This window comes from Pterocles gutturalis, unplaced genomic scaffold, assembly GCF_000699245.1.
Source record: "Pterocles gutturalis isolate BGI_N339 unplaced genomic scaffold, ASM69924v1 scaffold29058, whole genome shotgun sequence".
NCBI lineage: Eukaryota > Metazoa > Chordata > Aves > Pterocliformes > Pteroclidae > Pterocles > Pterocles gutturalis.
Window position 1 is genome coordinate 25,920 of NW_010123925.1, and position 24,397 is coordinate 50,316.

General features: G+C 38.0%; 1 protein-coding gene across 1 annotated transcript in view; it reads right to left on the minus strand.

The window, feature by feature from the left end:
- Positions 1–4,468: 4,468 nt before the first annotated feature.
- The window catches only part of DCP1B (decapping mRNA 1B), a gene marked incomplete at its 5' end in the record, with an annotated part of 44,073 nt that continues 24,144 nt past the window's right edge, over positions 4,469–24,397 (minus strand). Inside the window, 6 exon segments of the mRNA XM_010078108.1 lie at positions 4,469–4,549; positions 6,455–6,718; positions 13,789–14,628; positions 15,359–15,487; positions 23,174–23,293; positions 23,295–23,310. Of these exon segments, the coding sequence (XP_010076410.1) occupies positions 4,469–4,549; positions 6,455–6,718; positions 13,789–14,628; positions 15,359–15,487; positions 23,174–23,293; positions 23,295–23,310 (1,450 nt within the window).

Genomic DNA, 24,397 nt, shown 5'->3' on the forward strand with positions numbered 1-24,397 from the left:
AAAAATTAAAAAAAAAAAAAAAAAAAAAGGAAAGGAAAATTCACCCAAATATCTGCTGTACTGTGAGAAAAGGTAGGGGCTGACTCTGATGACAGTACTTGTTTGGTACAAGATGGTGGTGGTGGGGAAGGTGTTTGCAAAGACTAACTTTAGCCCAATCTAATCTCTCAGGCTAAATTAGGTTTGTACTGAGACTCACCCTCAAGAGGATCCTGTCTTTCCACTGGCTCTGCAAAGAGCCTGGAGAGATTAGGCTCACCAACAGTACTTACCCTTTGTGGAGGTATCTACAAACACCTTCATGGATTTCCACACAGAGCCAAGGTAGGGGGTAGCAATGAACTCACGTTTTTGATCTGTGTGGCATCTTCCGAGTCTTAATGTCAGCGAAGAGGCAAAGGCCTTTAGACCACAGTCTCACAAACGCTTCAAGTCTGTTTAAGGCAGTACTGCAGCTCAAGTCTCCTGCCCCACTTTCCTCTCCCCACATCCCACCTGCTTCTCCCTGTGGCTGCACACCACTATCTGACACAGACGCCCAGGCTGGTGCCCGCTGAACTCGTCTAGGTTAAAACCGAGGAGGGAGTCTTAACCTGGACTAATTCTGCTGCAATACATTTTACCATGTAGCCATCTTAATAAAAATAAAACAGGAGAAAAATAAAGGAAAAAAGAAGGAAAGACTGGTGTGGGAGCAGGGATGAGCAGCTAGGAGTGGGTGGTGGGGACGGGCTGCCGCTTCGGCAGTAAAGCCAGCTTAAAGTGTTTAAAAACCTTCAGCCTTTGTTTCTTCAGTGTTCTGCAGAACCACATTTTCCTCCTCCTGTTTGTATATGCCAAGCTCCCTTCTCCTATACTCCCAACTCAGCTGTGCACAGATTTATGTCTAGAGGCCAGAACAAGCTTGTTAGAGATATCCACAGCAGTTTAGAAAAGGCAAGGACTTGTAAGAGTCTCTTAAAAGTCCTTAGGATTAGCAGTAAAGTTTACTGTAGGTTAACGGAGGATTAATTTTTCAATGCATTACTCATCTCCAGGACTAGAATTTTGCCTTTTTCTAGGTTTCAGGAATCCCTCTGCCATCTCATAACATTTTCTACATTCAAGCCTCAAATGCTTACTGAAGAAGTCTTTTAGTTTTGCCTTTTCCTCAGCAAAGATCTCCAAGTTTGTTAAAATATTAAGCTATGACTTTAATATCCTAAAGGGACAAAGATATCTAGAATACTCACCACTTTCATGACTGAAATTCAAAGCTCATGTTCTGAATAGGCTGTCAGAGGAGACGAAGCATCCTGCCTATTCAGCTGCATCCTGCTCCTGGAAAATTTTACTTTGCTGTACAATTTTAATTATCCCCTTTGCAGCTACAGCAACAAGGAGTAAATAGAGGAGCAACAGAGCGCTAATGAATAAAAATCAGATTAAGGATTTGAATTTTCTGTGAGAAGGGCCTGAGGAAATATTTGGATGCCTTCACTGAATATTATGGATTTCCATGATAAATACTGACAGAGATTATGCTTCAGTATTTCACTTAACTTTCCACTCCTTGTCTTCTCACTCCAGTTTAATAGGTGTGTAATTTTCTAAGGAAGCGGACAGTAGTTAAGTGGAACTACACTGAAAACTAATACCAATTCAATGCTGACACCAGGATTAATGCATAAAGCACTGCTGCAACTTCTGGAAGTCTTGCTAAGCCCCAATTTACTAAGTATTTATTCTACTGTAAGAGAAAAAAAAAAAACAAAACAACAAACCCACAACCCAAACCCAGCAGTATATTAAGAAATACACAGACAATAAAAAAATATTACACATACATGCCGTGGAAGCATCTAAAGTGGAGTTAATGTGATCCTTACATACCTTCTGATTTTTTTCTGTTTTCTGTCTGCCCTGGTTTCAGCTGGGACAGAGTAAAACAAAACAAAAAGGCCCAAAGAAAGGCAATCCTCACTGCTGTGGCCTTGTCCTCTCCAAAGGCCTTGCTAGCTTAAGGGCTCCCTAGTTCTAACAGTGTCTTAAAAAATAAAATAAAATAGGGGAACTTGAGTTCTAATTTCCCTCTTCTGTTCATTGTCATAAAATCAGTTTCTCTCTGAGTCTGTTCTGTCTCCTTACTTCTGTTGCTCTTGGTAAGCATGCAAGTCAGCTAAAACAGCACCTCTTTTCCTTTAGCAACTACCCTTCTTTTCTTGGCTCCACAAAAGGCAGGTTATGACACCTGAACAATCCCAGAAATCCCTTATAGCATGACACCGTGAGAGAAATCCAACTCTGTCAGTATCACTTGGTGTAGATGTAACCAGAAGAGAGGGCAGTGAGAAGAAACCCTGAATTAGCTCTATCCTTGTCTGCTTTAAGATAAACCTCAACTTGTCAATCATCGTGCTAATACTACTGTTGTCATAAGCATCAAGAGTTAACAGAAGTTGTTTTTAAAAAAGTACCTTTAATTTTTGTAAATGATATGTTACTCTGAAAAGCAATAAATAAGGATGTTTTAAAAATTTATACTTGCCTTTTTTGTAAATAAAAATGTTTCCCCCATGACTAGAAAACCTATCACAAACACAGCTTGAGATGCTTAAGGATTATTTTTACCCACTAATTACAGAAGTTCTGTATGTCAAATGAGGTCTTAACTATGTGTCCCAATCATCTTTAAATTGCACTCTCAGATAATCCAGCATTTTAGACACCAATTATGCATGTATTTAGCTTCATACTAACTCTTTTGTGTAGATTCCAATTTCTTCCACACCAGTTCATTCAGAAATAACACAATTAACTCAGTAGAATCCCATAAATTATAATGGCTACATATATTATTATGGCTACAGGATTAGAATTAGGACTTGCTATCTTTAAAGTTTGCCCTTCCTAGTATCTGCTCAACATGTTCTTTTCACTGAATCTGCAAGAAACATAACCAATTTGATAACAAAATGGAACTAGAACACAACTTGCTCTCTACAAGCTACTTAGTGTAGGAAAAGTCTAGCAGTTTTGTAGACACAAGTCTCTCAGGGTTATTCATTTGTATATGAAGTAGCTCTTGACTTTTTAAAAATATTGATTTAGAGCCTTTCCCAAGGAATGTGAGCAAATCCCCCCTCCTTGTCTCCCCAAATCACACTCATACACTAGAGAAAGGCCAGACGTATGGGGGTGGGGACAACTGCTTGAATCATTACAGCCATACTAATTGAAACCTGCATCCTAATTTACACTGAAGAACCTTCACAGATGAGGATATTGAGTTGTGCCTACATCAATTCCTATAGTAAAGAAGAGTGTATACTCATTTATGGATTACAGATTGGGTTCTCTCCACCCACAATAGAAATGCCTCCTCAGCAAGAACACTGGGTTCCTAAACTGTAGTAGAATGGCACTTCAGCAGCCAGCACATGCTAATAAAAATATACATAAAATTTATTTAGAGTCATTTATTCCGATTGATTTAAAACCTTGTGTGTCTTCTGCCAAGTGTAAAAACATTTTAAAGTCCTACAAATACAAATGACCCAACAATTCTAAATACATAGTCCATTGTACAAGAAAATAAAATCAACACGTAGTAGGGATTATCAATTTTATTTTCTTTAGAAATGGATCAGTGAAATCACTGTGTTTCAGGAACACACTAAAAAAAAAAAATATCAGGACTTTTACACCAGGTAGCCTTCCCCTTAACAAACTTGTACATTGCTTATAATAATGGAAATTGGATCTGGAATAATAGAAACACGAATCCGGTGCCACCCCAGAGCTACGCTGATAGCAAATACATTCACAAACAAACCCTCCCCCCCCCAGTTCTTCAAGACACCTGCAGAGTCCCATTTCTATAGCTAGCTAAAAATATTCTTGTTAAAATAGAAAAAGATTTTTTCTACAAAAAATTTCGGGAAAGTCATGACATTGCATCTAAATTGCTTTTCAGACAACTAAGTACGATGATAGATCAGTCTTCCCAAGATTTTTCCTTCCAAGATTTCACCCGATTTTCACGTTCCTAAAAATAGTCCAACATTGCCACCATGTGGTCAGAGATGGGCACGTTCATCGCGACAGTTCCATATGACGTCTCTCAGAGAAAATCCATGACAAATACCTAGTCAGTGAATAACCACACTGCAAGTTAAAAAGTAAACTGAGTTCTGAGAACTGAGTCCTTATGCAGGGAAACCAATTCTAGGGATGGATCAATATAAGAAAAATAATTTAAGATATTTTGTGATTAAGTCTTCAGCATTGTGATGCTCCCCTCCCTAAAGGCACAATCCGTTTCCACTCACTTCTTTCTCAGTACAGCAGGTACTTGCCAACAAGCAAAATCTATGTGTATGCAAAATGCCTAAGACCATTTCTTTGAATGTAAACGTACTTGAAAAATTCACACTCTTTTTTTTCTGTAGTTCAGGAAGCAATAGAAATTGCATTTCAAAATCATCTTTCACATACACTTTTTCATTGCTGCCTTTTTCACACTGAAGAGATATGCTTCATAAATAATATTTAAAAAGTTGTCATCATTCTGAAAAACAAAACAGGTAATTGTTAGTGCACAATAGGTGTCGTTGAGTAAAGATATTATAAGTTTTTTCCATTTCATGAATGAAATACTTTTCAGCCTTATCCTATTTTAAAAAGTGAGCAATGGGAAGGCTATTTCCTTTACCAAAAATACGTATTATCTCCAAGACTCGTTAATAACCGGAGCAACGGGAAGGCTATTTCCTTTACCAAAAACACGTATTATCTCCAAGACTCGTTAATAACCTTAGAAGAACTGGATGTGAATACAAACTTCACTGCAGCAAACATGACTCTATCTCTGTAAGTAGTAATGAGTACACGCAAAGCAGATTTTCCAAACTCACAGGGGATTTAACTCAAGTCCACTATTCTTGAATGATATCATGCTGACAATACAATCCTGTAATTTCTTCCCTCTGCCCTCATTTACCTAGCGATTTCCTTAAGTAGTCTCCTCCACTAGGTCAGTGATAATTCCAAGCATGTCTGAAGGAACAGTGAAACACCCTGGGTTTTAATCCTATACTAAATCCTACCTGGGCAAATCCTTGCATCTTCTTTAGCTCTTTTAGACTCAGTGCCCCTAAAGTGATGCTGCTCCTTTTGCTCTGATGCTTGTTTAACTTCTTCCTTCTGAAGATCACTTTGCAAGAATGCATCAACCCACATTAAGAAACAATGTCCTAAGTATCTCACATAGATTTATGAAGATAATTAAATCAAGATACTATTTGAGGAAAATCAGGAGCATTTGAGATTGCACTTTTATATAATGGAAAGTAACAGGTAAGAAATTGGCAGCAATTTTCAGGTAACTGTTAATCCTAACTACCACCAAGAATGGCAGGGTCAAATATACGTGTACTGTTTCCAAGGGTAAAATCAAATTTTCCTTGACTAGTTTCCTTTTTAACTTCATATATGGTTTTCCTACTGTCCACATACTCAGTATGTAAAGACAGGACAATGGGATGTTTTAATTTTTTAATACCAAACTAAGAATACAGGAAAAAAGAGAAAATATTCTAATTTGTTAAAGATACTATTTTCTTTCTGGGTCTGTAATTTAAATCACACTTTAAGTGAGTAACTTCAACATTCCAATTATTACTTTTATTTTTATTCCAAAGCTGTACAGGCACATAGTTTTGGCCTACAAATTGGACCCTTAAACCTGTGTCTCTATTCTTTAAGCTTTATAGCCAGGTCTTTGGTTACAAAACCTCTCCTCAACCTCTACTCTTCAGATATTCATCACATAGCAAGGTAAAGAAAAAGTATTCATAATCACTCACATCATCCCAGAGCAGTAAACAATCATCTCACACAGAATGTTGTTAATGCTTTGTCACATTTAAACCTGAATAACTGCAGCAAGAGGATTTTAGCGTTTGAACTAAAGAATTACACTGAACAGACTGAACTAGTATACTTTTAGGTTATCTAACCCATATTTTGAAGTTGCTTACACTCATCCTGCAATTTTAATTTCCCATCTGAATTCCTCTTACTGCTAACATGCATCTCTGAAATATTTGGCAGTTAGGATAATCACCCATTATTTATCCTTTGCTAAAAATATAACAGATATCCCTCTGGGTCACAGGCTGACCTTAGGAAGTTTTCAGTCATCTTTGTTCTTTTCCATCAAATGTATTATCTTTCCCAAACCTAAAACCAGATGCGTTAATCAAAATGCAGTTAAGCCCAGCAGTGTGCAAGGAGATCCGTGGTCTATGCCACAGTGCTCCGTTAACATGCAGCCGTAAGTAGCACAACTTCCATCATATGTTCTAATTACTCATTTAGCCTCTAGACAGATGGATGCAACCAATTATAGGGTGCTTATATCAAAATGGGAACTGTAATTTTAAGCAACGTAGGAGAATTCTTGGCGCTTTACCTGGATCAGGTGTAGAAGTGTTTCCTGCAGCTGCATCTTTGTCATTGAGCTGCTGCTAACCACAGATGGCTCTGGGGTTTGCAGTGGCAGGAGAAGGCCAGCTGAGCTAGCAGCAGGTTCTTGGTTTGCTGCTGTTAACCGCCCACTTTCATTTGCTTTTGGTGGAGCAGGTGTGGACTGAGTGAACACCATTGGGGACATCAACAAGGTAGGAGTCACAGTGGCAGGAATGGGGCGAGGAGGGATGCGACGAGGGGAGATTACCTGTCCACAGAAAAATAAAGTCATCAGTTAAACCTATCTCCTTAATTCTATGGGAATAAAGATGATGAAAACTGCAGACTGATTGTCAACAGGTGCAGAGACTGCTGGAGATCAATACAGTTACGTGAAATCACCACCTGTATGATCTATTTCCAGATTAAAAGATCTTCCATCCATTTTGAGATTGCAGCAATAGATTCAACTGTGATTAAGTCTATCTTACTGATAGTCTAACTGGCAAATGATCTTAGGACAAGAGCATTTTATTACAGAAATCAGGCTACTATTAAATATCAGCACTCTTACAGAAGGCAGCTGTAAAGTCTTCCACATAGGCATAGTAAGTCATTAAGATTAATCTTTGAGAATATACTCACATGCAAATATCACTGTTAAAGGGCAAGTATTTTCCAATTACAACTTCCAAATTACTTCATAAATATATATGTACACTTTTTTATCCTCATTTTACATAAGGGGAAGGGAAAGAAGAGAGACATTAAGTGATTTATCTAAAGAGTGAGCTGGTGGCATTGTCAGAAACAGAAGCGACTCCTAACCAACACTCATCGGACAAAATCAAAAAGGCCCTCCAAAGGGAAGGAAAACCTTGATGCTGCAGTAGTTCTGCAAGTTCTCTCAGTATCATATCCAAGCCAACCTGCAAATGAAGCGGAAAGACTCCACAACTCGTGAAAGTTGTAAAGTAGGTATGTAGTTTATTCAGCGCTGAGACGCATGGGGGATAGCTCCACCAAAGACATGCGTACCTTTTCGCAAAACCTATCCCTCTATTTATTCCTCAAAATGTTGCATATGCATTAAGTTTCGTAATCCATCTATTCATATTAATTACCCAGCCCCGCCTAGCCCCGCTTCGTATTATAATTAGCTAAAGAGTCCTTCTGCGCCTGCGTAGTGCTCCCTGGTGGTCATCCGGTGGTCTACAGGATGAAGTAAATGAGTCTTCATCGGAGTTGAACTTCTCACCTCCTGGTCTCTTGGTCTCAGTCCAAAGAACCAGGCTGGTCCCCATCTTGTTTAGAGGCTCCCTATCTCCGCGGCCTTGCAGGTGGTGTATACTCTCCTCTCGTTTGGGTTAGCAGTTCCTCCCCCATTATCACAGCTTTGATCCTCTCATCCTGTCTTCGCAAGCAGCGAACAGCTATTCTCAATTAGTTATTCTTTCGATCCCTTTTAACTTTAAACCCCCCTGTATCACAAATAATTTTTACTTTTAAATTTTGCAATGCATCTTGGAACTGTAAAACATGCAGAACTAGCAAATACTATCAGATATAAGACACAACATAATGGAAAATCTATTCACTCAGTTTGCAGATATTAGAGTTCTCTCCAGGTAATTCTAGTAATAAATCTTAACCCTCCTTATCAGCTATCTCCTCGCTATTCAAGTATCTGACCTTTTTTTCAAAGAACAGAACATACAAAGGAATTGATAAGAGCTCACCAAAACTCCTCTCTTTTGGACTGGAGCATGATTTATTGCTCCTGTATGAAGGTGAAAGGCTACTGAATCACTTCACTCTGTGTCCTGGGTTACATTTCAATTTTGAAGAAAAATTAAGAAAATAAAACTGAGGGTTATCTCCTAGGTATGCAGAACAATGTAGGTTAATATTAAATAAGTTTCATAACTCTGTAGGTTGTCTTTATCTTATGATTATACTACCCAAGACATTTCTGAACAATGTTAGTGAGACTAAATGCAAAGAGAAATAGAGAGAAACGAGGGGGACTGAGATCTCATGCTGTTTTACACTAAAATTAAGGAAGCAGAAAGACTAGGGGTCAGGAAAGACTCACAGATATAAGAAAGCTTACAATATGCACCGAATGCAAAAATCTCCCAGCTCATATTTTAGGTAAATATTGCTTCTGTTTTTCAAATAGAGAGTACTACTTAAAAACGAAACTCTTGACCTACAGCTTTTTTCCTACACCATTATGTGTAATCATAACAGCAATCATCAGGTCTGTGTTACAAGCTCCTAAATGAGTTAAGGTATTCCTAACTCATTGTACATTTGCTTCAAACAGTAAGGTAGTGCATATGTTTGTGCACCTATGCTTGAAAAACATTGTTCACTTGAGAAGAAACCCAATGTAAGTCCAAAATGACACCCCTCTGTGGAGCAAGAGCTTCAGACTGTGCACAGGTGTTCTCCCTTAAGTGAGAAGATTGTTCTCCTGCCTGTGGAAGATTGACTACCTCCAGACACTTATCACAATGCTTCTGCTCTACTCATCCATGCAGCTGAAGTAACTTCTCTGTAATTTACCTCAAGAAAAACTGTCAGGGTTTGCTTAAACCAGATGATTCTTCCTGATGTGATTTAAACAATGCACATACAAACTGCTCTTCAAGGGCGGGAACCTCCAACAAAGGGATGTTCGTGAACAGCTGGAGGAGATAAACTGTCCCACTAATATAGCTGGATCTATGACAGACTATGTCAAAGACCTAAATGACACGTCCTTCAAAATCAAAAGACGTTTCTCTCTAGAGTCCAAGGCAAATAAACAAAACTTGAGACAAACTGTGCTCTTAATAACATACAGTTGCTACTGTCAAACATGTATAATGTTGTGGTTTAAAAGACATATGAAAAATAATTTTTTTTCCCTGGATAGAAATGGCTTTTTGGTAAGACTTGCCACGCGTACGGAAGCTATATGGAATAAACAATATTGCCACCTACTGGTGACACAGCTAACACCTACAGGTTACCCCAGAACTTAAAATATTTGTGTCAGAAGAACATAAAATACGCTAATCATTTTTTCAGTGCACAGCATTTGTTTCTGTATGTAAACATTAAAATGTATCTTTTGCTAGTAGCTTCTGCCATTTAACAAACTTTTACATAAACAACATTTTAGTTTTTAAACATAAAGGCAAATTTTCATTTTAGATTTAGTTCAGATCACGTTCAGTCATGGGGACAACTGACGCCCACCAGAAAATGTGACGTTGATCCTGCCATTACTAGGGCAATTCCTATAGCACCATACTTTTGCTGAAAGCACTAAAAATCCCCTGTAGGGACATAACAGGCTTTGGGCCAATCTTTTAGCTTTGAGTAATTTCTCACAAGACGTAACAGCCCTTCCAAAATGGCGTTGATCAACTTTCTTTCCCACAGAATCTAACCTGAGTTGCTTGCTCATCCAGCCTCTAGTGAATTATCTCCAGCTTTACCAGTCACCACTTAAATCTCTTAGTCATTAATAAGAGAGTAGGAGTCTACCATCACTTGTGCAACAATGAAGAAAGAACAACGAAAAAATGTGCCAAATAACCCTTGTAGCATATAGTATTCCTTCTCCGAAGCACAAATGCTCACCAAGTTATCTGCGTGGCTGCTGGCAGCTAGATGACATGATAGCTGGCAAATTCACGTAGCACCATGAACTAAGGAATGAATTGGATCTCCTGTAATGCAAACTGGCACCCTCTGTTGCTTCCTACGCATGCAGAATCCCATGTGCATCAAGTGCTCCTTCCTCTGGAAAATCAGCACCCCGTGGGTGCTGTGGGCCTCTAACTGTTTTTAGTGGCATTACTTAAACGAGAAATTGAATCCAAGAATGGTTTGTGAACTTTAAAGACAGTTATTGTTAAAATAAAGCCGGCTACAATGCTAACGCTGCTTTGTCTTTTTTAATTTTTTAATTGATGTTTAACCACAGAATCTTAAATTACTTTTCAAAACAAGTTTAATGTACCTATTGCACTCCTCCTGTGCATGTTTACAATCTCTTGCTGAAACTGCAGTCAGGACAATTGAGAGGTAATGGTGCAATGCTCACACCAAAAATACTAGGTACCACGTACATATTCAGAAGATGTAACACTATGTACAAAACACATTCTTGATGGAAAATGCTCCAAGAAACGAGAAAAATGGGCTACAAGATAAGTGGCCTTCTGAAGAAAAGATAAATTTGTGTCAAGGTTACTGTAAGCACTTTTAAAACCATAATTCTGATTAACATAAACACTTAAGCATGCATGTATCAGGATAACTCATGCCTAACACTAAGCATATGCTTAAAAACCCACTGCAGATTAATGCTTTTTTATTGCATCTTAAGTACATGTTACTCACTGTCTGCATAAGGAATGCTTCACAGAATAGGGCTGGCAACAGACCAGACTGAATGCTTCTGAGTATTATTCTTCAGCTTCTGCTATTTTTTTTCTTTTTTCTTTTTTTTTTTTTTTTTGGTAACGGGTCTCTTCCTTTCCATGTGGGAGATCACAGTTCTTACATCATATGAAGATGCAGCAGACGCCAATTTAAACTTGGACTTGTAATGTGTCAATTGTGAAAAAAACTATTGCTTTCATTTTCTCAGTGCTGCTGATGGATCTACTGTGTTCCTTTAATAAGGTTTTTCTAACAACAGACATTGGCCAGATACCTTTTGATTCCTGTCAGACTTTTTAGAATTTCCTTTTTCTTTATGCTGAGTTATAGCAAAAGAGGCAATACTGAAAGACAACTAATTACACAGAACAAATCTTTTGCTGCATTTGTTGTCAGAATCTGCTCTGATCAATTTTGCATGAGCATGTGCTGATATATTTGTGCCAATTCAATTTCACTCGAATGTCTGTCTGCAGGCATGGCAGCACTTAAAGCCTTTGGTCTACAGCAAGGATGGTATTATAAAAATATTAATGTTGGTTTTAAAAGTTATTTCAAATTTGTATCTTCCAATTTTTTTTTTTCAAAATAGGAATATTTCATGTGGCTACTTCATGGCATTCTGCAGAAATATAGACTCATTCCTTCATTTTTAGCCTTCTTTCCCCCCCTTTTTTTTTCTTTTTTTGGCAATCTGCTGCATGTAAAAGAGGCCATTCCTTCCCGATTGCAGAGCTTTAGGTGTCCTAAACAATAATTAGTCTTACTTTCATCACCATTTTTTATGCTATGTATTAAGTCTCATAAACAATACTAAATGTGCCAGAAGAACTGCAGCTAGTGCTGTTTGATAACAGCTGTGTCAGTGTCAGTCCGTAAAGCCACTCTTAAGCAGTCTCAATCTACTTGGTTTGCTCACAGCCACGCAAAGTGAGACCGAGAGTCTACTTGGTGGTGGTTGGGTTTTTTTGTTTTGGTTGGGATTTTTTTGTTGTATGTGGGTTTTTTAATTTTTGGGGGTTTTTTTGGTGTTTTTTTGTTTTTGTTTTGGGTTTTTTTAAATTTTTTTTTCCCAGGCAAGCTTGCAGCAATAATTGCAGTGAATGAGACTTGGTCGCATGAAGATTTTTTTCTTCTCTCAAGCTATTGTTCTATTCGTACTCAAGCATAAAATTATCGAAATTGCATTATGTCAGACCTCAGTAATTCCCTTTTCATATTGCAACTAATGCTGGCATAATTTTCTTTTTCAAATATACACAAAGTCATTAGCCATATCAGCATCAATATGGACTTTTCATTTGAAAATATATCAGCATATTTGCCTTTTTTTTTTTTTAATGGATACTGACTTATAATGTGGCCCTTGCCTCATTTCACTTTCACCTTCAAAGAAGGAATGTCTTATGTCTCCATGCTATCAGTACATTTGCCAGTGAATCAGACAATTTCTTTCATTTATAGCAGGCAAGTTCCATTCCCAGTGAAAACAGAACTAAATTTTTGTGACTCTGGATCCTCTTTTTATTCATTAGTACTCCACTGGAAAGTCAGATTACCATCTGTAAGCAACTGATCCTGAATAATTTCAATGACTAATTCCCCCAAAAACTCTTTCACACACAGTCATGCTGGTTTAATTAAAAGAATAAAAATAATGATGGCTATTTGCTATATCAAATTCAACTTCCTCTGACTTCTGCCACGGAATTAGAAATCTTGACCTCTCACTGTGTTAGTGACAGATATGGCCCTTAATTGTTAAATGACTGTTTCAGCCTCTTCATGTGCAAGATAATTTCCTAGAATAAGGAGGTTTCTTGAAGCATGCTGAAGGTATTCTGTAGTCTTTCATTCAGCTTTTTAAGAAGTTGAAGTAGCAAAGCAGCTTTTGAACTTTACACTGAAAAGGTGAATGCTTTATCATTTGGATAAGTAACTTCTAGACTCCAATACAATGCAAGTCAGACTCCACTACAACACAAGTCTTATGGACAGTCTGTCCGCAATAAAGGAAGCTAAAAGGTGATTAGATGCTCACTCATTCCCAAACAGGACATTTAAAGACATTCAAGTGTAGAAGATCCTACAGACAATGAAGTTGCTAACAAAGACAGTCATCGTCCAGGATTGGACATTTTGTAATTGCACATGATGCTTTTCTGTAGAACAGAGAAATGTGAGAGACACAGACTCTTGACATCTGAATTTTTTAAGGCACCAATCTGACTTTTAGGGTCACAATCATCAGAATTAAGGGGTTTGGGTTTTTTGAAGGCATTCAGGCACAATGCCTTTTTTTTTTTTTTTTTTTCCAAAATAATACATAGCAAATAAAAAAATAGCTAATGAATAGCTAGGAGTTATGGTACAAGATAACTAATTCAGCAATATGCAAATACTTAGAAAAACTGCTGTTAGAAAATAAGTGACCTTTTAAGCACCTTTATCATTTTTAGCAACTGGCATACAAAGGGATGCATACCTGCACAGAGAAAGCAATGACTAATTTTGTAAGAAAAAAATAATTATTAAACCCAAAATATTACACTCAGTAGCTAGCAATTACACACAACAGCTGGAGAGCAAGTATGGCAACTGAAAACTAGGTGACTTTCCAAAGTGCCTCTGGAGAAACCCAAGACTGCAGTATTTTTGGTCATTAATGATGTGCAAGAGATGTAGCCTTCAGTATTTACAATACCACAGCTTGGTAAATCATAATTTACTTTATATTATTAAATTATCACCTGGAAAATTAATTATGTACAATACACAGTAAGATAGCAATAAGAATACAGGGGTCAAAACAAACATTAAGCTTAGAAAACTTAAGAGTTCAGAAGACTGCTATATTTTTATTTATTTACTTAAATTCTGAAGCTGCCCATTTACCTGAAAGAGCGAGCTCTGTTTTTCTGTAGCTGGTGCCTTTTCTATCCAGGAATCCAGTGGTTTCAGTGTATTGGTATTCTGAGTAACAACAGGAAACTTAGCTGCCAAGGTTGGTCTGTTGGATACATGCAACTGTTGTTCTTGTTGCACTATCTGGAGTTTTTTCAGTAACTCTTGAGGTGAAATCACCCCAGAGTTGGCTGCTTGATTGCCAGAGAGAGAAAGTGCCTGTCTAGGAAGTTTGGATTGTTCTTTACCAAGTGTCTGAGACTCTAAAGTCTGGCCTGGTAGGGAACCATTGAAATATACCAAAGGTGGCTGGCTCATATTGTTTACTGGTGCTGCTGGTGCTCCAACAGCAGTAGGAGTCCTGCGGAACACAGAAGCTGCCGAGTTCACAGATGCTGTTGCACTGGGATCCATTTTATTCACTGATCCTGACTGACCCTGTAATTTCTGTAGTAAGCTCTGAGTGCCAGCAGTTTCCTGAACTACATGAGATGTTGCAATACCATGAGAAGTCACAGGTTGGAAGAGTCCTGTGAAAGTCTCACCCACAGGGTGGATATTGCCATTTTCACAGAGTCGGTTCACAGGAAACTCCGCAAGCGGGTGAAGGTCTGTCCCACGCACCATAAGCTTCTGAATGGCGGGGCAAAGCTGTTTCTCTGCAGAGGGCGAATGCCTGGTAGGTTCTTCGTAGGACAGTGAACGTACCACACCCTGCCTAACAGGAAGATTCTCTTGATGCTGTTTATTAAGCGGTTCTGAGACATCTGGCTTTTCTTGTTTTCCAAACAGTGCTGTCAAAGACAAGTGCTGTGGTTCAGGATCCACATTCTATGAGGAGACAAAGGAAAAGAGTAAATATAGTTCCCTCATGTATAAGTTACATTAAGTGGTGACAATATTTAACCATCAGTATTCAATGAAAATATGAGAAAACTGCTATGCTCTTTTCTCCCAAGAGAATTTTTAATAGTTTTGTCACATAGGAAGGGCAAGAAGACAGTTGTCAAGCTGCTAATGTGGGAGAAAACCAGTGAATCCGAGAGATTGCTGTGGCTTCACTTTAAATACCATGAAAGAGCATCTTCCCTTTCAGCCATCAGGACAATATTAGTAAGAGACAGAAATCTTCCCCTTGTGTGAAGTAGGGCCACTTCTTGTGCATCTTCTTGTCACAGCTGAATTCAGTTTTTAGGATTTTGCGGTGTGATTTAGCTTGAAGATATATAAAGAGACCTTTCTTTATTTAGATTAACTGAATTTACTTAAAGAAAAAGAACACAAAAACCACGGTCCAGCTTGAGATCAAGGCAGCATCTGAAAATTGAAAGACTAGTATTTCTTTGTTGCATCGGGACAGTATGCCTGTAATTTACATGCTTTCACATCACATGGCGGAGGTTGGGGGCTTTTTATAAAAATAGATTAGTTTTCAATTAAAACAGTTCCTTACTGTTGTTGCACCTTAAATTCATGCGCTGACCTTCTGACTCAAGCAAGTATTCCTACATGGCTACTCGGTTACAGCAGCACTAGACAGAAAACACACAAAACATTTTACCTTGCTTTGCTGAGATATTCGTTGATGCTGATTTTCACTAGGCTTCACTGGAATTGGTTTGATTAGGTTGGGGTTGTTATAGATTGCAGAGGAACTGGTTATTTGTTTTGGCTCTGAGCAGGTCTTACACTGCAACAGAAAAAAAGTATTTTTTAGTAAGTGGGATAGTATCTTTTCCCATAGTTCTACACTATAGTAAAATCCAGACATAGTCAAGTACTCAATAACCAAAAATATCAGTTGCAGCAGATTATGAAATGTTATGCTACTGAAAGAACTATAACAACTGCAGCTAGATTTTCTAAAACCACAAAGCATATGTAAAAATAAACGCTTGATTCCAAGATTCCCTGAGTATGAGGCTTCCCTGTAATTTAAATCTCAGTTCTCTCTCTTACCTTCTGCTTTTGAAGCACTTAAAAACCAAAAATTTTTTTAAAAGCACCTTAGAAACCAACCAACAGACATGCTTTTCCTGCAGCAGTAGGCAGCTAGACGTAGTTTAGACACATGAAGGATTAATGTGCCCATAAAGAACATTTAACATGTTTTTTGTCAAAAACTGGAATTATCTCTTTTACATAAATATTCCACATTGCGGGAACTGGGAAGATGCACATACTCACATGGGAAAAATAATTAAAGATTTAATCAATTTGTAGAATCAGCGTGTTTTCTTATTAAATATGACAGGATTAATAACAATATTTATAAAAAGATGTGCAGAGATATAACTAAAAGTGATCAGGGACATGGAATGACTCATATGAGGAGAGAAGGGCATGATTTAATTCAGAAAAAATACACAGAAAATGCTGCATAAAAGAGAAATATAAAATGGAATAGCAAAAGGTGAATAAGATAGTCTTATTTACATTGAACAAAAAATAAGACTACAGTCAACGAAACTAAGAAAGCATTGGATATACAAAGGAATGCTATTGTCACTAGAAAACAGTATGTTGGAAGTCGTTGCCAGTTGATACGATTGAAAGCAAGAAACTGGAAATATTTTTTTAAAGAATTATCTAACAAAAAGTTAATCCTATCTAACAAGAATATTTGTAGTTAATTACCTGAATTTGATGGGCTCTAATTTTTATGCCACAGGACTAATGGCTAGGTAAGGAAGAATCGATTTTGGTTTCTCATTCTTTCCTCCCAAAAGCCCAGTCTTGTGCATTACTGGGAACAGAACTCTGGACTGGACAGCCAGCCATATGGACACACAACAACCCACTGCTGTGCTATTACGAAAAAATCAGTGTCCCTTCTAGATGCAAATATGTTAGGTGAGAAAATAACCCCCACTCCCAAATATACAAAACTGATCATTTAATCAATTTCTGACACCTACCACAACAGTAAACAAACACACATCGGTTCCAGGGCTTCTCGCTAAAACAGAACTTGAGTTCTCAAGGGGACTCAAAGGGCTCTTAGGAGGTACTGGTGCCTTCTTTGCAATGTTGGTCCTCGGGAATCCCAGGCCCCTGAGGCTGGTGGGAAAGTCTGGAGTGGTAAAGACTTATCCTTGGTAACGGAGGATCAGGTTAACATGTTGTTAGCATGTAAACAAAATGGACATACACAGGTCCATGGGACCCAATGGGATGCACTCATGAGAGCTGAGAGAGCTGCATCCCTCACTGTGAAACCACTTTGTTTCTGAAAGGTAATGGCAATTGAGGGAGGCTCCCAAGGACTGGAGATATTAGTACTATCTCCAGGGAGGGCAAGAAGGAGGATTTGGGGAACTTCAGGCTGGTTTGCCTCACCTCAAACCCTGGGAAGGTGATGAAACAAATGGCTTCCTGCTGGAAGCCATTTCTAAACATATTAAGGACAAGAAAATGATTGGGAGTAGCCAGCATGGATTTACAAAGGGGAGATCATGCTTGATCAACCCCATAGCCCTTTATAGTCAGAAGACTTGCCGAGTGGACGATGGGAGAGCAGTGGATATTGTTTATCTTGACTTTTGCAAAGCTTTTGACACTATCTCCCATAACAACCTCAAAGACAAAGTAATGAAATGCAGACTAGGTAAGTGGACAATGAGACGGATAGAAAACCTGTCTGATCTGCCGGACTTAAAATATTGTTGGCATGATGTCCAACTGGGGACCAGTCATTAGTGGTGTACCCCAGAGTTTGACATTGGGGTCAATACTGTTTGACATCTTCATTAATGACCTGAATGACAGGGCAGAGCAGGCTTGCAGACAATATAAAGCTGGGGCATATAGTTAATAGACAAGATGGTTGTGCTGCCATTCAGAAGGACCTTGACAGGCTGGAGAAATGGGCTGACAGAAACATGAACTTCAAAGGGAAACTGAGGAAGAATAACTCCATGAAGTACAGGTTGGTGCTGACTGACTGAAGAGAAGCTTTGCAGAAATGGACCTGGGTGGACAAGAAGTTCAATACGCATCAGCAAAAGAAGGCCAACAGCATCCTGGATACCATTAGGTAGAGCATTGCCAGCCAACCAAGGGATGCTGACCTCTCCAGAGCACTGGTGAGACCACTGGTTAGACCCCTCTACTGAGTACTGCAGTGCTACATCCAGTTCTGGGCTTCCCAGCACAAGAAAGATGCAGACATGCATAAGTGAGCTCACTGAAAGTCTACGAAGTTGATTTAGGCACCTGTCAAGCAAGGGGAGGCTTAGTCTCCAGAAGAGAAGGCTCAGGATATTATATCAATGTGTATAAATACCTGATGGGAGGAAGTAAAGAAGACCACGCCAGACTCTTTGCAGCAGTGCCCAGTGAAGACAAGAGGCAAAAGGCAAAAACCAGAACATTACAAAGTCTTGTTTAAACTTCAGAAAAAAAACTTTTTTACTTCAGAGATGTTTGAATACTGGAACAGGTAGGCCAGTGAGGTTGTGGAGTCTCCATCCATGGAGATATTTAAAACCTGACTTAACATGGCTCTGAGCAATCCACATTAGCCAATACTGCTGTAAACAGGGAGGTTGGACTAGACTGCCTCCAGAAGTCCCTTAAAATCTCAATGATTTTCTGAGTGTCTGCTGAAAAATATGTGGGTGTTTGGACAGTCAAGGACTTCTGCAATGAATTTCTGAAGACATGATCTTGCAAAGTAGAAGTGTAGATATGCTCATGTACCTGGCTTTCTTCTATTGTACGACTTTTATGGTTCAAATGCTGCTCTCAGAAATAACTTTAAAGCATGCACAATCATGCCATAGAGTGGTTAGCTATCCAGTTTGAAGAAAGAACAAGCATTTGTCTCTTCTTTCCTGCTATACCCCTACTGCATAAAGTGAGAAACTTCCTCAAACACTAGATTGGGAAAAACATGAAGAACAAAGTACTGACTTTGCCAATAATGCAGAGTTTTACATAAAAATTGAATTTCAGTTAAATATAAAACCACATAGCAAGTGCCTCATGGCTAATCTGAGCAGGCTACATTCAACATGTAAATATTTGAGCAACCTGCTCTAGTGGGAGATGTCCCTGCCCCTAGCAGTGGGGTTTGAACTAGATGGTCCTTTCCAACCCTAACCATTCTATGATATATTAAAACTCAGCTACATTTTTTGCCCCCTCTGGAAAAAAAAAAATCAAAGAAATAATTTTACTAGATGTGGTATCTCATTCACCCAGCGTTGTTCTACCCATCTCACAATGCAGTGCAAGTTTGATGACTAAAGATGTTGCAAAATTCAAATAAAGAGCTAAGTCCAAAGACTACTCACGGTAAGCAAAACAGCTTTCCTTTAAAGCTAGTCCATACTTACGTCCCTTCTCTATGATTCAAAGCTTGATTAATGGAAGCACTTGACAGAAATCTACACTTAACTGATTTCAGTTTTGCTTTGCAATTAATATTTAAAATAGTCATGAATGGATTGCTATGAGAAAACATAACAGAAAGAAGCCACAAAAAATAAGTTCAGAAGACACGCCTACAACACTAACATAACTATTAAAGATTTTACCCTAAGGAAAAGTTCTGTTTCCATTTATTAGCTCTGAATTACATTTATCAATACACTGCTCAAAGAAATTGTTTTCTTAGGTTCTTTCAAGCTTACATATTGTTATCCTTGAATTTGAGTAATTTTTTTTTTTCCAGACCAAATTCCTCAGCAAAATGAGGAATACACAAAGTATACACAAAAGCCTATAGAGAATGACATTGACTTGACTTGGTATCATTCCTGTGATTTAGTAACATGGCTAATAGGCTGGTATCAAATACAGGGAAGTATGCTGAAGAGAAAAAAAGCCTGTGATGATTTCAAAGGAATCTGTAACTACTAGAGCTCAGAATATAAGGTCATTTTGGCAGATGGGTAGCATGGCCTTGCTGATGAGTAAATTAGGAGCATCAGCATGACATTTTAAGCAACTGTCAGGTGGACAGCTAAAGATGATATCAGATGCCATCATCATCAAACAGCAAAAAGCAGCATGAAAGAAATGTCACCATGCTCTTTAGTGATAGAACCAGAAGAGTACTCATCAGCTACGACATCTGACAATTACTACATCTTGCTTCACAGGTCTGTCCTTTAGCCATGTGTCTTGTTCAAAGCTATGCTCCTACAAAAGATGCATAAGAAATCAAAAAAGTTCTAAGATCAAGTCAAAGAAATGCTAAGCTACACTGGAAAAAACCACCCAGACATATGTGGTGACTGTCAATCGAAAGGAACATGAGTACCAGTTAGGATGTTTTAGACAAGTTTGGTATAGTCAGAGACATTTGAGGCAAACAACTGCTCTGTGTTGTGAGATTTCATAGCCTGTCTGTACAACACATAGCTCAAGCTTAACAGAACATTGTCAAAGGAAACAATGAACAAGCATGGTACCTCAGTATTGCAGTTCTCCTGAAGCAAATACCATGTCACATCCCAATCTCATGTTCTGCAGCAAAAACCTGACTTTGAGACATGTGAGCTGCAAAGACCTACAAGCAGAAGGAGGAGATGCTAGAAGGTCTGATACAATGATACAAGGCCAGCCAGGACCTGATGGAACTTTGGGAGCTTTGTAGATAGATGGCTATGCTGAAAGTGATGAAGTTTTGAAGTTGTCAGAGCTCGAGCACAGAGCTAAAAAGCCCTGGAAACTGGGGATTTCTACCTAGCTGATATAAAACAGCCACAAGGTGACATTACTGAAGAGTCACATGAAGGTAGACCAGGTGCTCTGCAGAAGAAGAGAGGGGCTAAGGAGGACAAGAACTGTCTCAAAGAAGAGCAGCAGCAGAAAGGATTTCCAGTCAGAGCCCTGCTTAAATGAGACATACAGAACCAATTCAGCCTATTTAAGAATAGTAGCGGAGACTCAGCATCATCCATGCTGAGTATGGCACAGTGCCCTCAGGAAAGCTAGGCCTTCTACTATCAAGTCTTTCACACAATTAACAAATCAAAAGCTAAAGCACCCGAAAACTTAGAAACTATATTCCTGTTTGGGCAGGACAATACCATTGGAATATTCTTCTGAAAGACAGTGAAGAAGCAGTTAAAAAACAGACGCTTCTTTGTTACCAGAAATTATGTTCTTATCAAATGGTTGCATGTAACGAAGAAGGAAGCTGCAGTTATTTGGAGCACATCAACCAGACAAAGGATGTCCACCTAATCTGACCTTTAATAGATCAAAGAGAGTGTAGTAAATAGGTAGATGCTGTAGAAGAACTGTGCAGCACAGAGCTAAAACCAGAACTTGTCTTGCAGTATAAGACAAGGCACAGCGGGTAAAGAGAAAAAACATTTTGTCATGCTTCATTCTGTAGCCTAGCAGCAATTCAACTGTTTATCTCCCTAGCTATCATTATGAGGCCTGCTGATACCACTTCTTACCAGAGATCAAGAAAAGGTAAGTGTGCATTAGAAGTACATTTTTCAAAAAATACTTTAGTGGTTCAGCAACTTAAAGCTTCGTTAATAAAAGAAAAAAGGAGGAGGGAGGCTATGTACTTTATTTTTCATGTAAACTCTAAATGTGTAACTTAATTTGGGAATGAGATATACCCTTCAAAGTCAGTTACACTCTTAAAAAAATAAATTTATCCTAGGACTTAAAAATTGAGCAAAATTCCTTAGAAGCTTTGAAAATTTATATTCTTATTCTGCAGCTCCCAACACTTCAAAACACTCTCTTCTCTAAAACCACACAGAATTTAAAAAGGAGAACAACATATTTCATAACTGATTTCAGCTCATCAGTATTGTAAGTCACAAGACACACACTGGGAAGGATGTAGATGTCATAAAGCAGCCAAAAAAGCATGACTGCTGTGAAAAATATTGACATTAAACACAAAAATGGTTGTCACCATTATTATTTATCACACCCTTTCTAATTTTATATTACTAAAAAAACATATAGCCAGTTCTTAATAGGTCAGATACTCCTAGTACTCATGTCCTAGATGAAAAGGAAGTTTTCATGTTATTTCCTTAGCAATCGCTTAAATTCAGAAAGATTAAAGTAAGAAGCAAACCTGCAAATGATCTTATCTGCAGGGAAAAAAAAAAATCAAACACTTTTATTTAAACAACAGGTTTTTTAGAATTTCCTCTCCTTTGTCTTGATTTTTCTGTGTGCTCATCTAGAAAAGGAAGGTAACTTTTTAAAAGATTTATTACCTCCTTCTCATAAAATCTGAAGACAGCCTAATATTTTTCCAGTTTTCAATTTACAGTATTTCTGAGGTTATTTAACGAAAACTGCTTAAACATTTCATAATACATCAAATCACACTCTTTTATGACAAGACTAGATATTGATTCAGTATTAAAACATAGAAAAGGTACCAGGTTTTGAACGTGTTTGTCTATTACATTAAACCTCTATTACAGAAAATATGAAGGTCCTAAGCTTCAAAAGAAGCCATACCACAACAAGAAGGGCTACAATACAGCATAACTCAGTTTGCTATTATCTTTCTGAGGATCTTATTAGTAGCCACATTTCAGAAAAATAACTTTTCTCTCTTTAAATTGCTTATGTTTAAGATATATGTATTTGTAGACTCAGAACACTTATGAGCTTTATTACTGCATGACAACACATACAAAATACAGGAAACAGCAGTAGGAACCTGCAGGTTCTGCAGCAATTTGCAGCGTATATATGAATAGTTAAAATTATTAGATTTTTATTCCCCAAAGTAAAATGTTTTTGATTGCTCAATAACACAGAACATTATTAGTCCATTAGTTACTTCTTTATTTAGAAGCCTCAGAAGACCAAACCAGCACATGGGCTGAAATCATACTACATTTCAACCTTTTAATTTCCTTCCATTAGTGTTTGAAAGTAGCTAACAACCAGAATTAAAAGCAGTAAGTTCACTGCTAAAGGTCTTCTCTGAAGGAAGTTATCTGTACAAACCACAGAAACTATTAGCAGGTTTGAATACTCCACCCAGAAAGAGGACACAACTTCCAGGTGCTACTGAATAAACAATAAGCACAGGAGCTCCAAGGGTCAAAATGAAAGCCAATTTATATTTGTTCTTACCCCCTAGCATGCAACAAATAATCATATACATGCTCTCCTTTCAGAAGTTTTTATTGATAGCATTAATTTCTTTTGAATCTTTAGGAAAGTCTGACAAAAAATTTCTACCAGCCACCTCTACACAAAATGAGAGAGAGAGCACACTGTCCGAAATCAGTTTCATTTTGAGTAAAGCTATTTAAAAACCAAACCAAGCCAAACCTTTTATGTTTTAAAATGTAAAGTGTGAGCAAGATGGCATCATAGTATCACCAAAACCAAATATCCTCTTTTTATAGACAGCAAGTCTCACCTTGGTATACTCATCTTTGGCCTTGGTAAGCATTCGTAAGATATCCACTTCTTTGTTATTAGCAGAATTCATGATCATTGGGGACACTCCTGCTCCTGTGCCCTGCTGTGCTTTAAAAAAAAACCTGCTGAGTTAGGCTGAAAGTTGGAGGTGAGAGGAGAATATACAAGACAAAAACTAGATAAAATATACAAAGTTTAACCACAAATACTTAACAATAATTAATCAAAACTCAAATATTTTAATTTTTCCCCCATCTACATTAAAACGTGTAAAAAAAAAATCTATTAACAGATCTACATTAAAACATAATTTGACCAGGCATGAGATTAATTTTCTCCCATCTTGGATATACTAAGCCATAGACTAAAATTTCCGTAACTCAGTCACAATTTCTATACCCAGAAGGAGCAGGGAATTTATAGTGTTATTCAGTTCTGCTGGTGGTGGAGGATGGCAAACAAACACAAATCAGTCATTAACTACTAGCAAATGACCAATTTCCTGCCCCAGCTGTTTTATTATTACTGTAGAATGCTGTGAATTAAAACACACAGCCAACTGGCTGAGCAACAGGGTATTTTTTATCTATATGCAACACTGCTATTATAAACCACTACACGTGATTTACAATTGCATGAATCCTCTGAAAACTAGTTTTTATTGTAGTAAATTACCAGTTTGAGAGTAGCTAATCACCACCAACTGAAACTTGAGCTAGTTAACTAAAATTAGCTGTCAAAAACCTGGACTTCCTAGGGTTCATTCCTTATTTCTATAAATTCATCCCCATCAATTATTTCTTGGGTCACAACTGACTCATTTTAGACCTGTAGAATATATAGCAAAACCAATAAAAAAACTCCTAAACAAACCCCTACCATTGTCACAGTCTGTATTTCACCATGTTTTGTCACTGAAAAATGAAAAGCAGCAGGTATTACTTTAAAAGGAGATATAGCGGAAACACGACTACCTTCTCATCCAGCATTTTATAACAAATCCTATCTGGAACATAGTGGTGGAAGAGATAAAACACTTTGCTATGAATTGAGATGTGCGAGGATAAGCCCTGTTTGGACTTGTACTGCAGGGCACATAAATGGGTTTTTGGGCACTTGGTAACTTTGGCAATCAAAACTGATGTCGCTTCCTCAGCATGCTTCTGGCTACAGAAGCTGCTAAGACCGGGACAGATGACCTGAAAAGGAGAGATTCACAGGT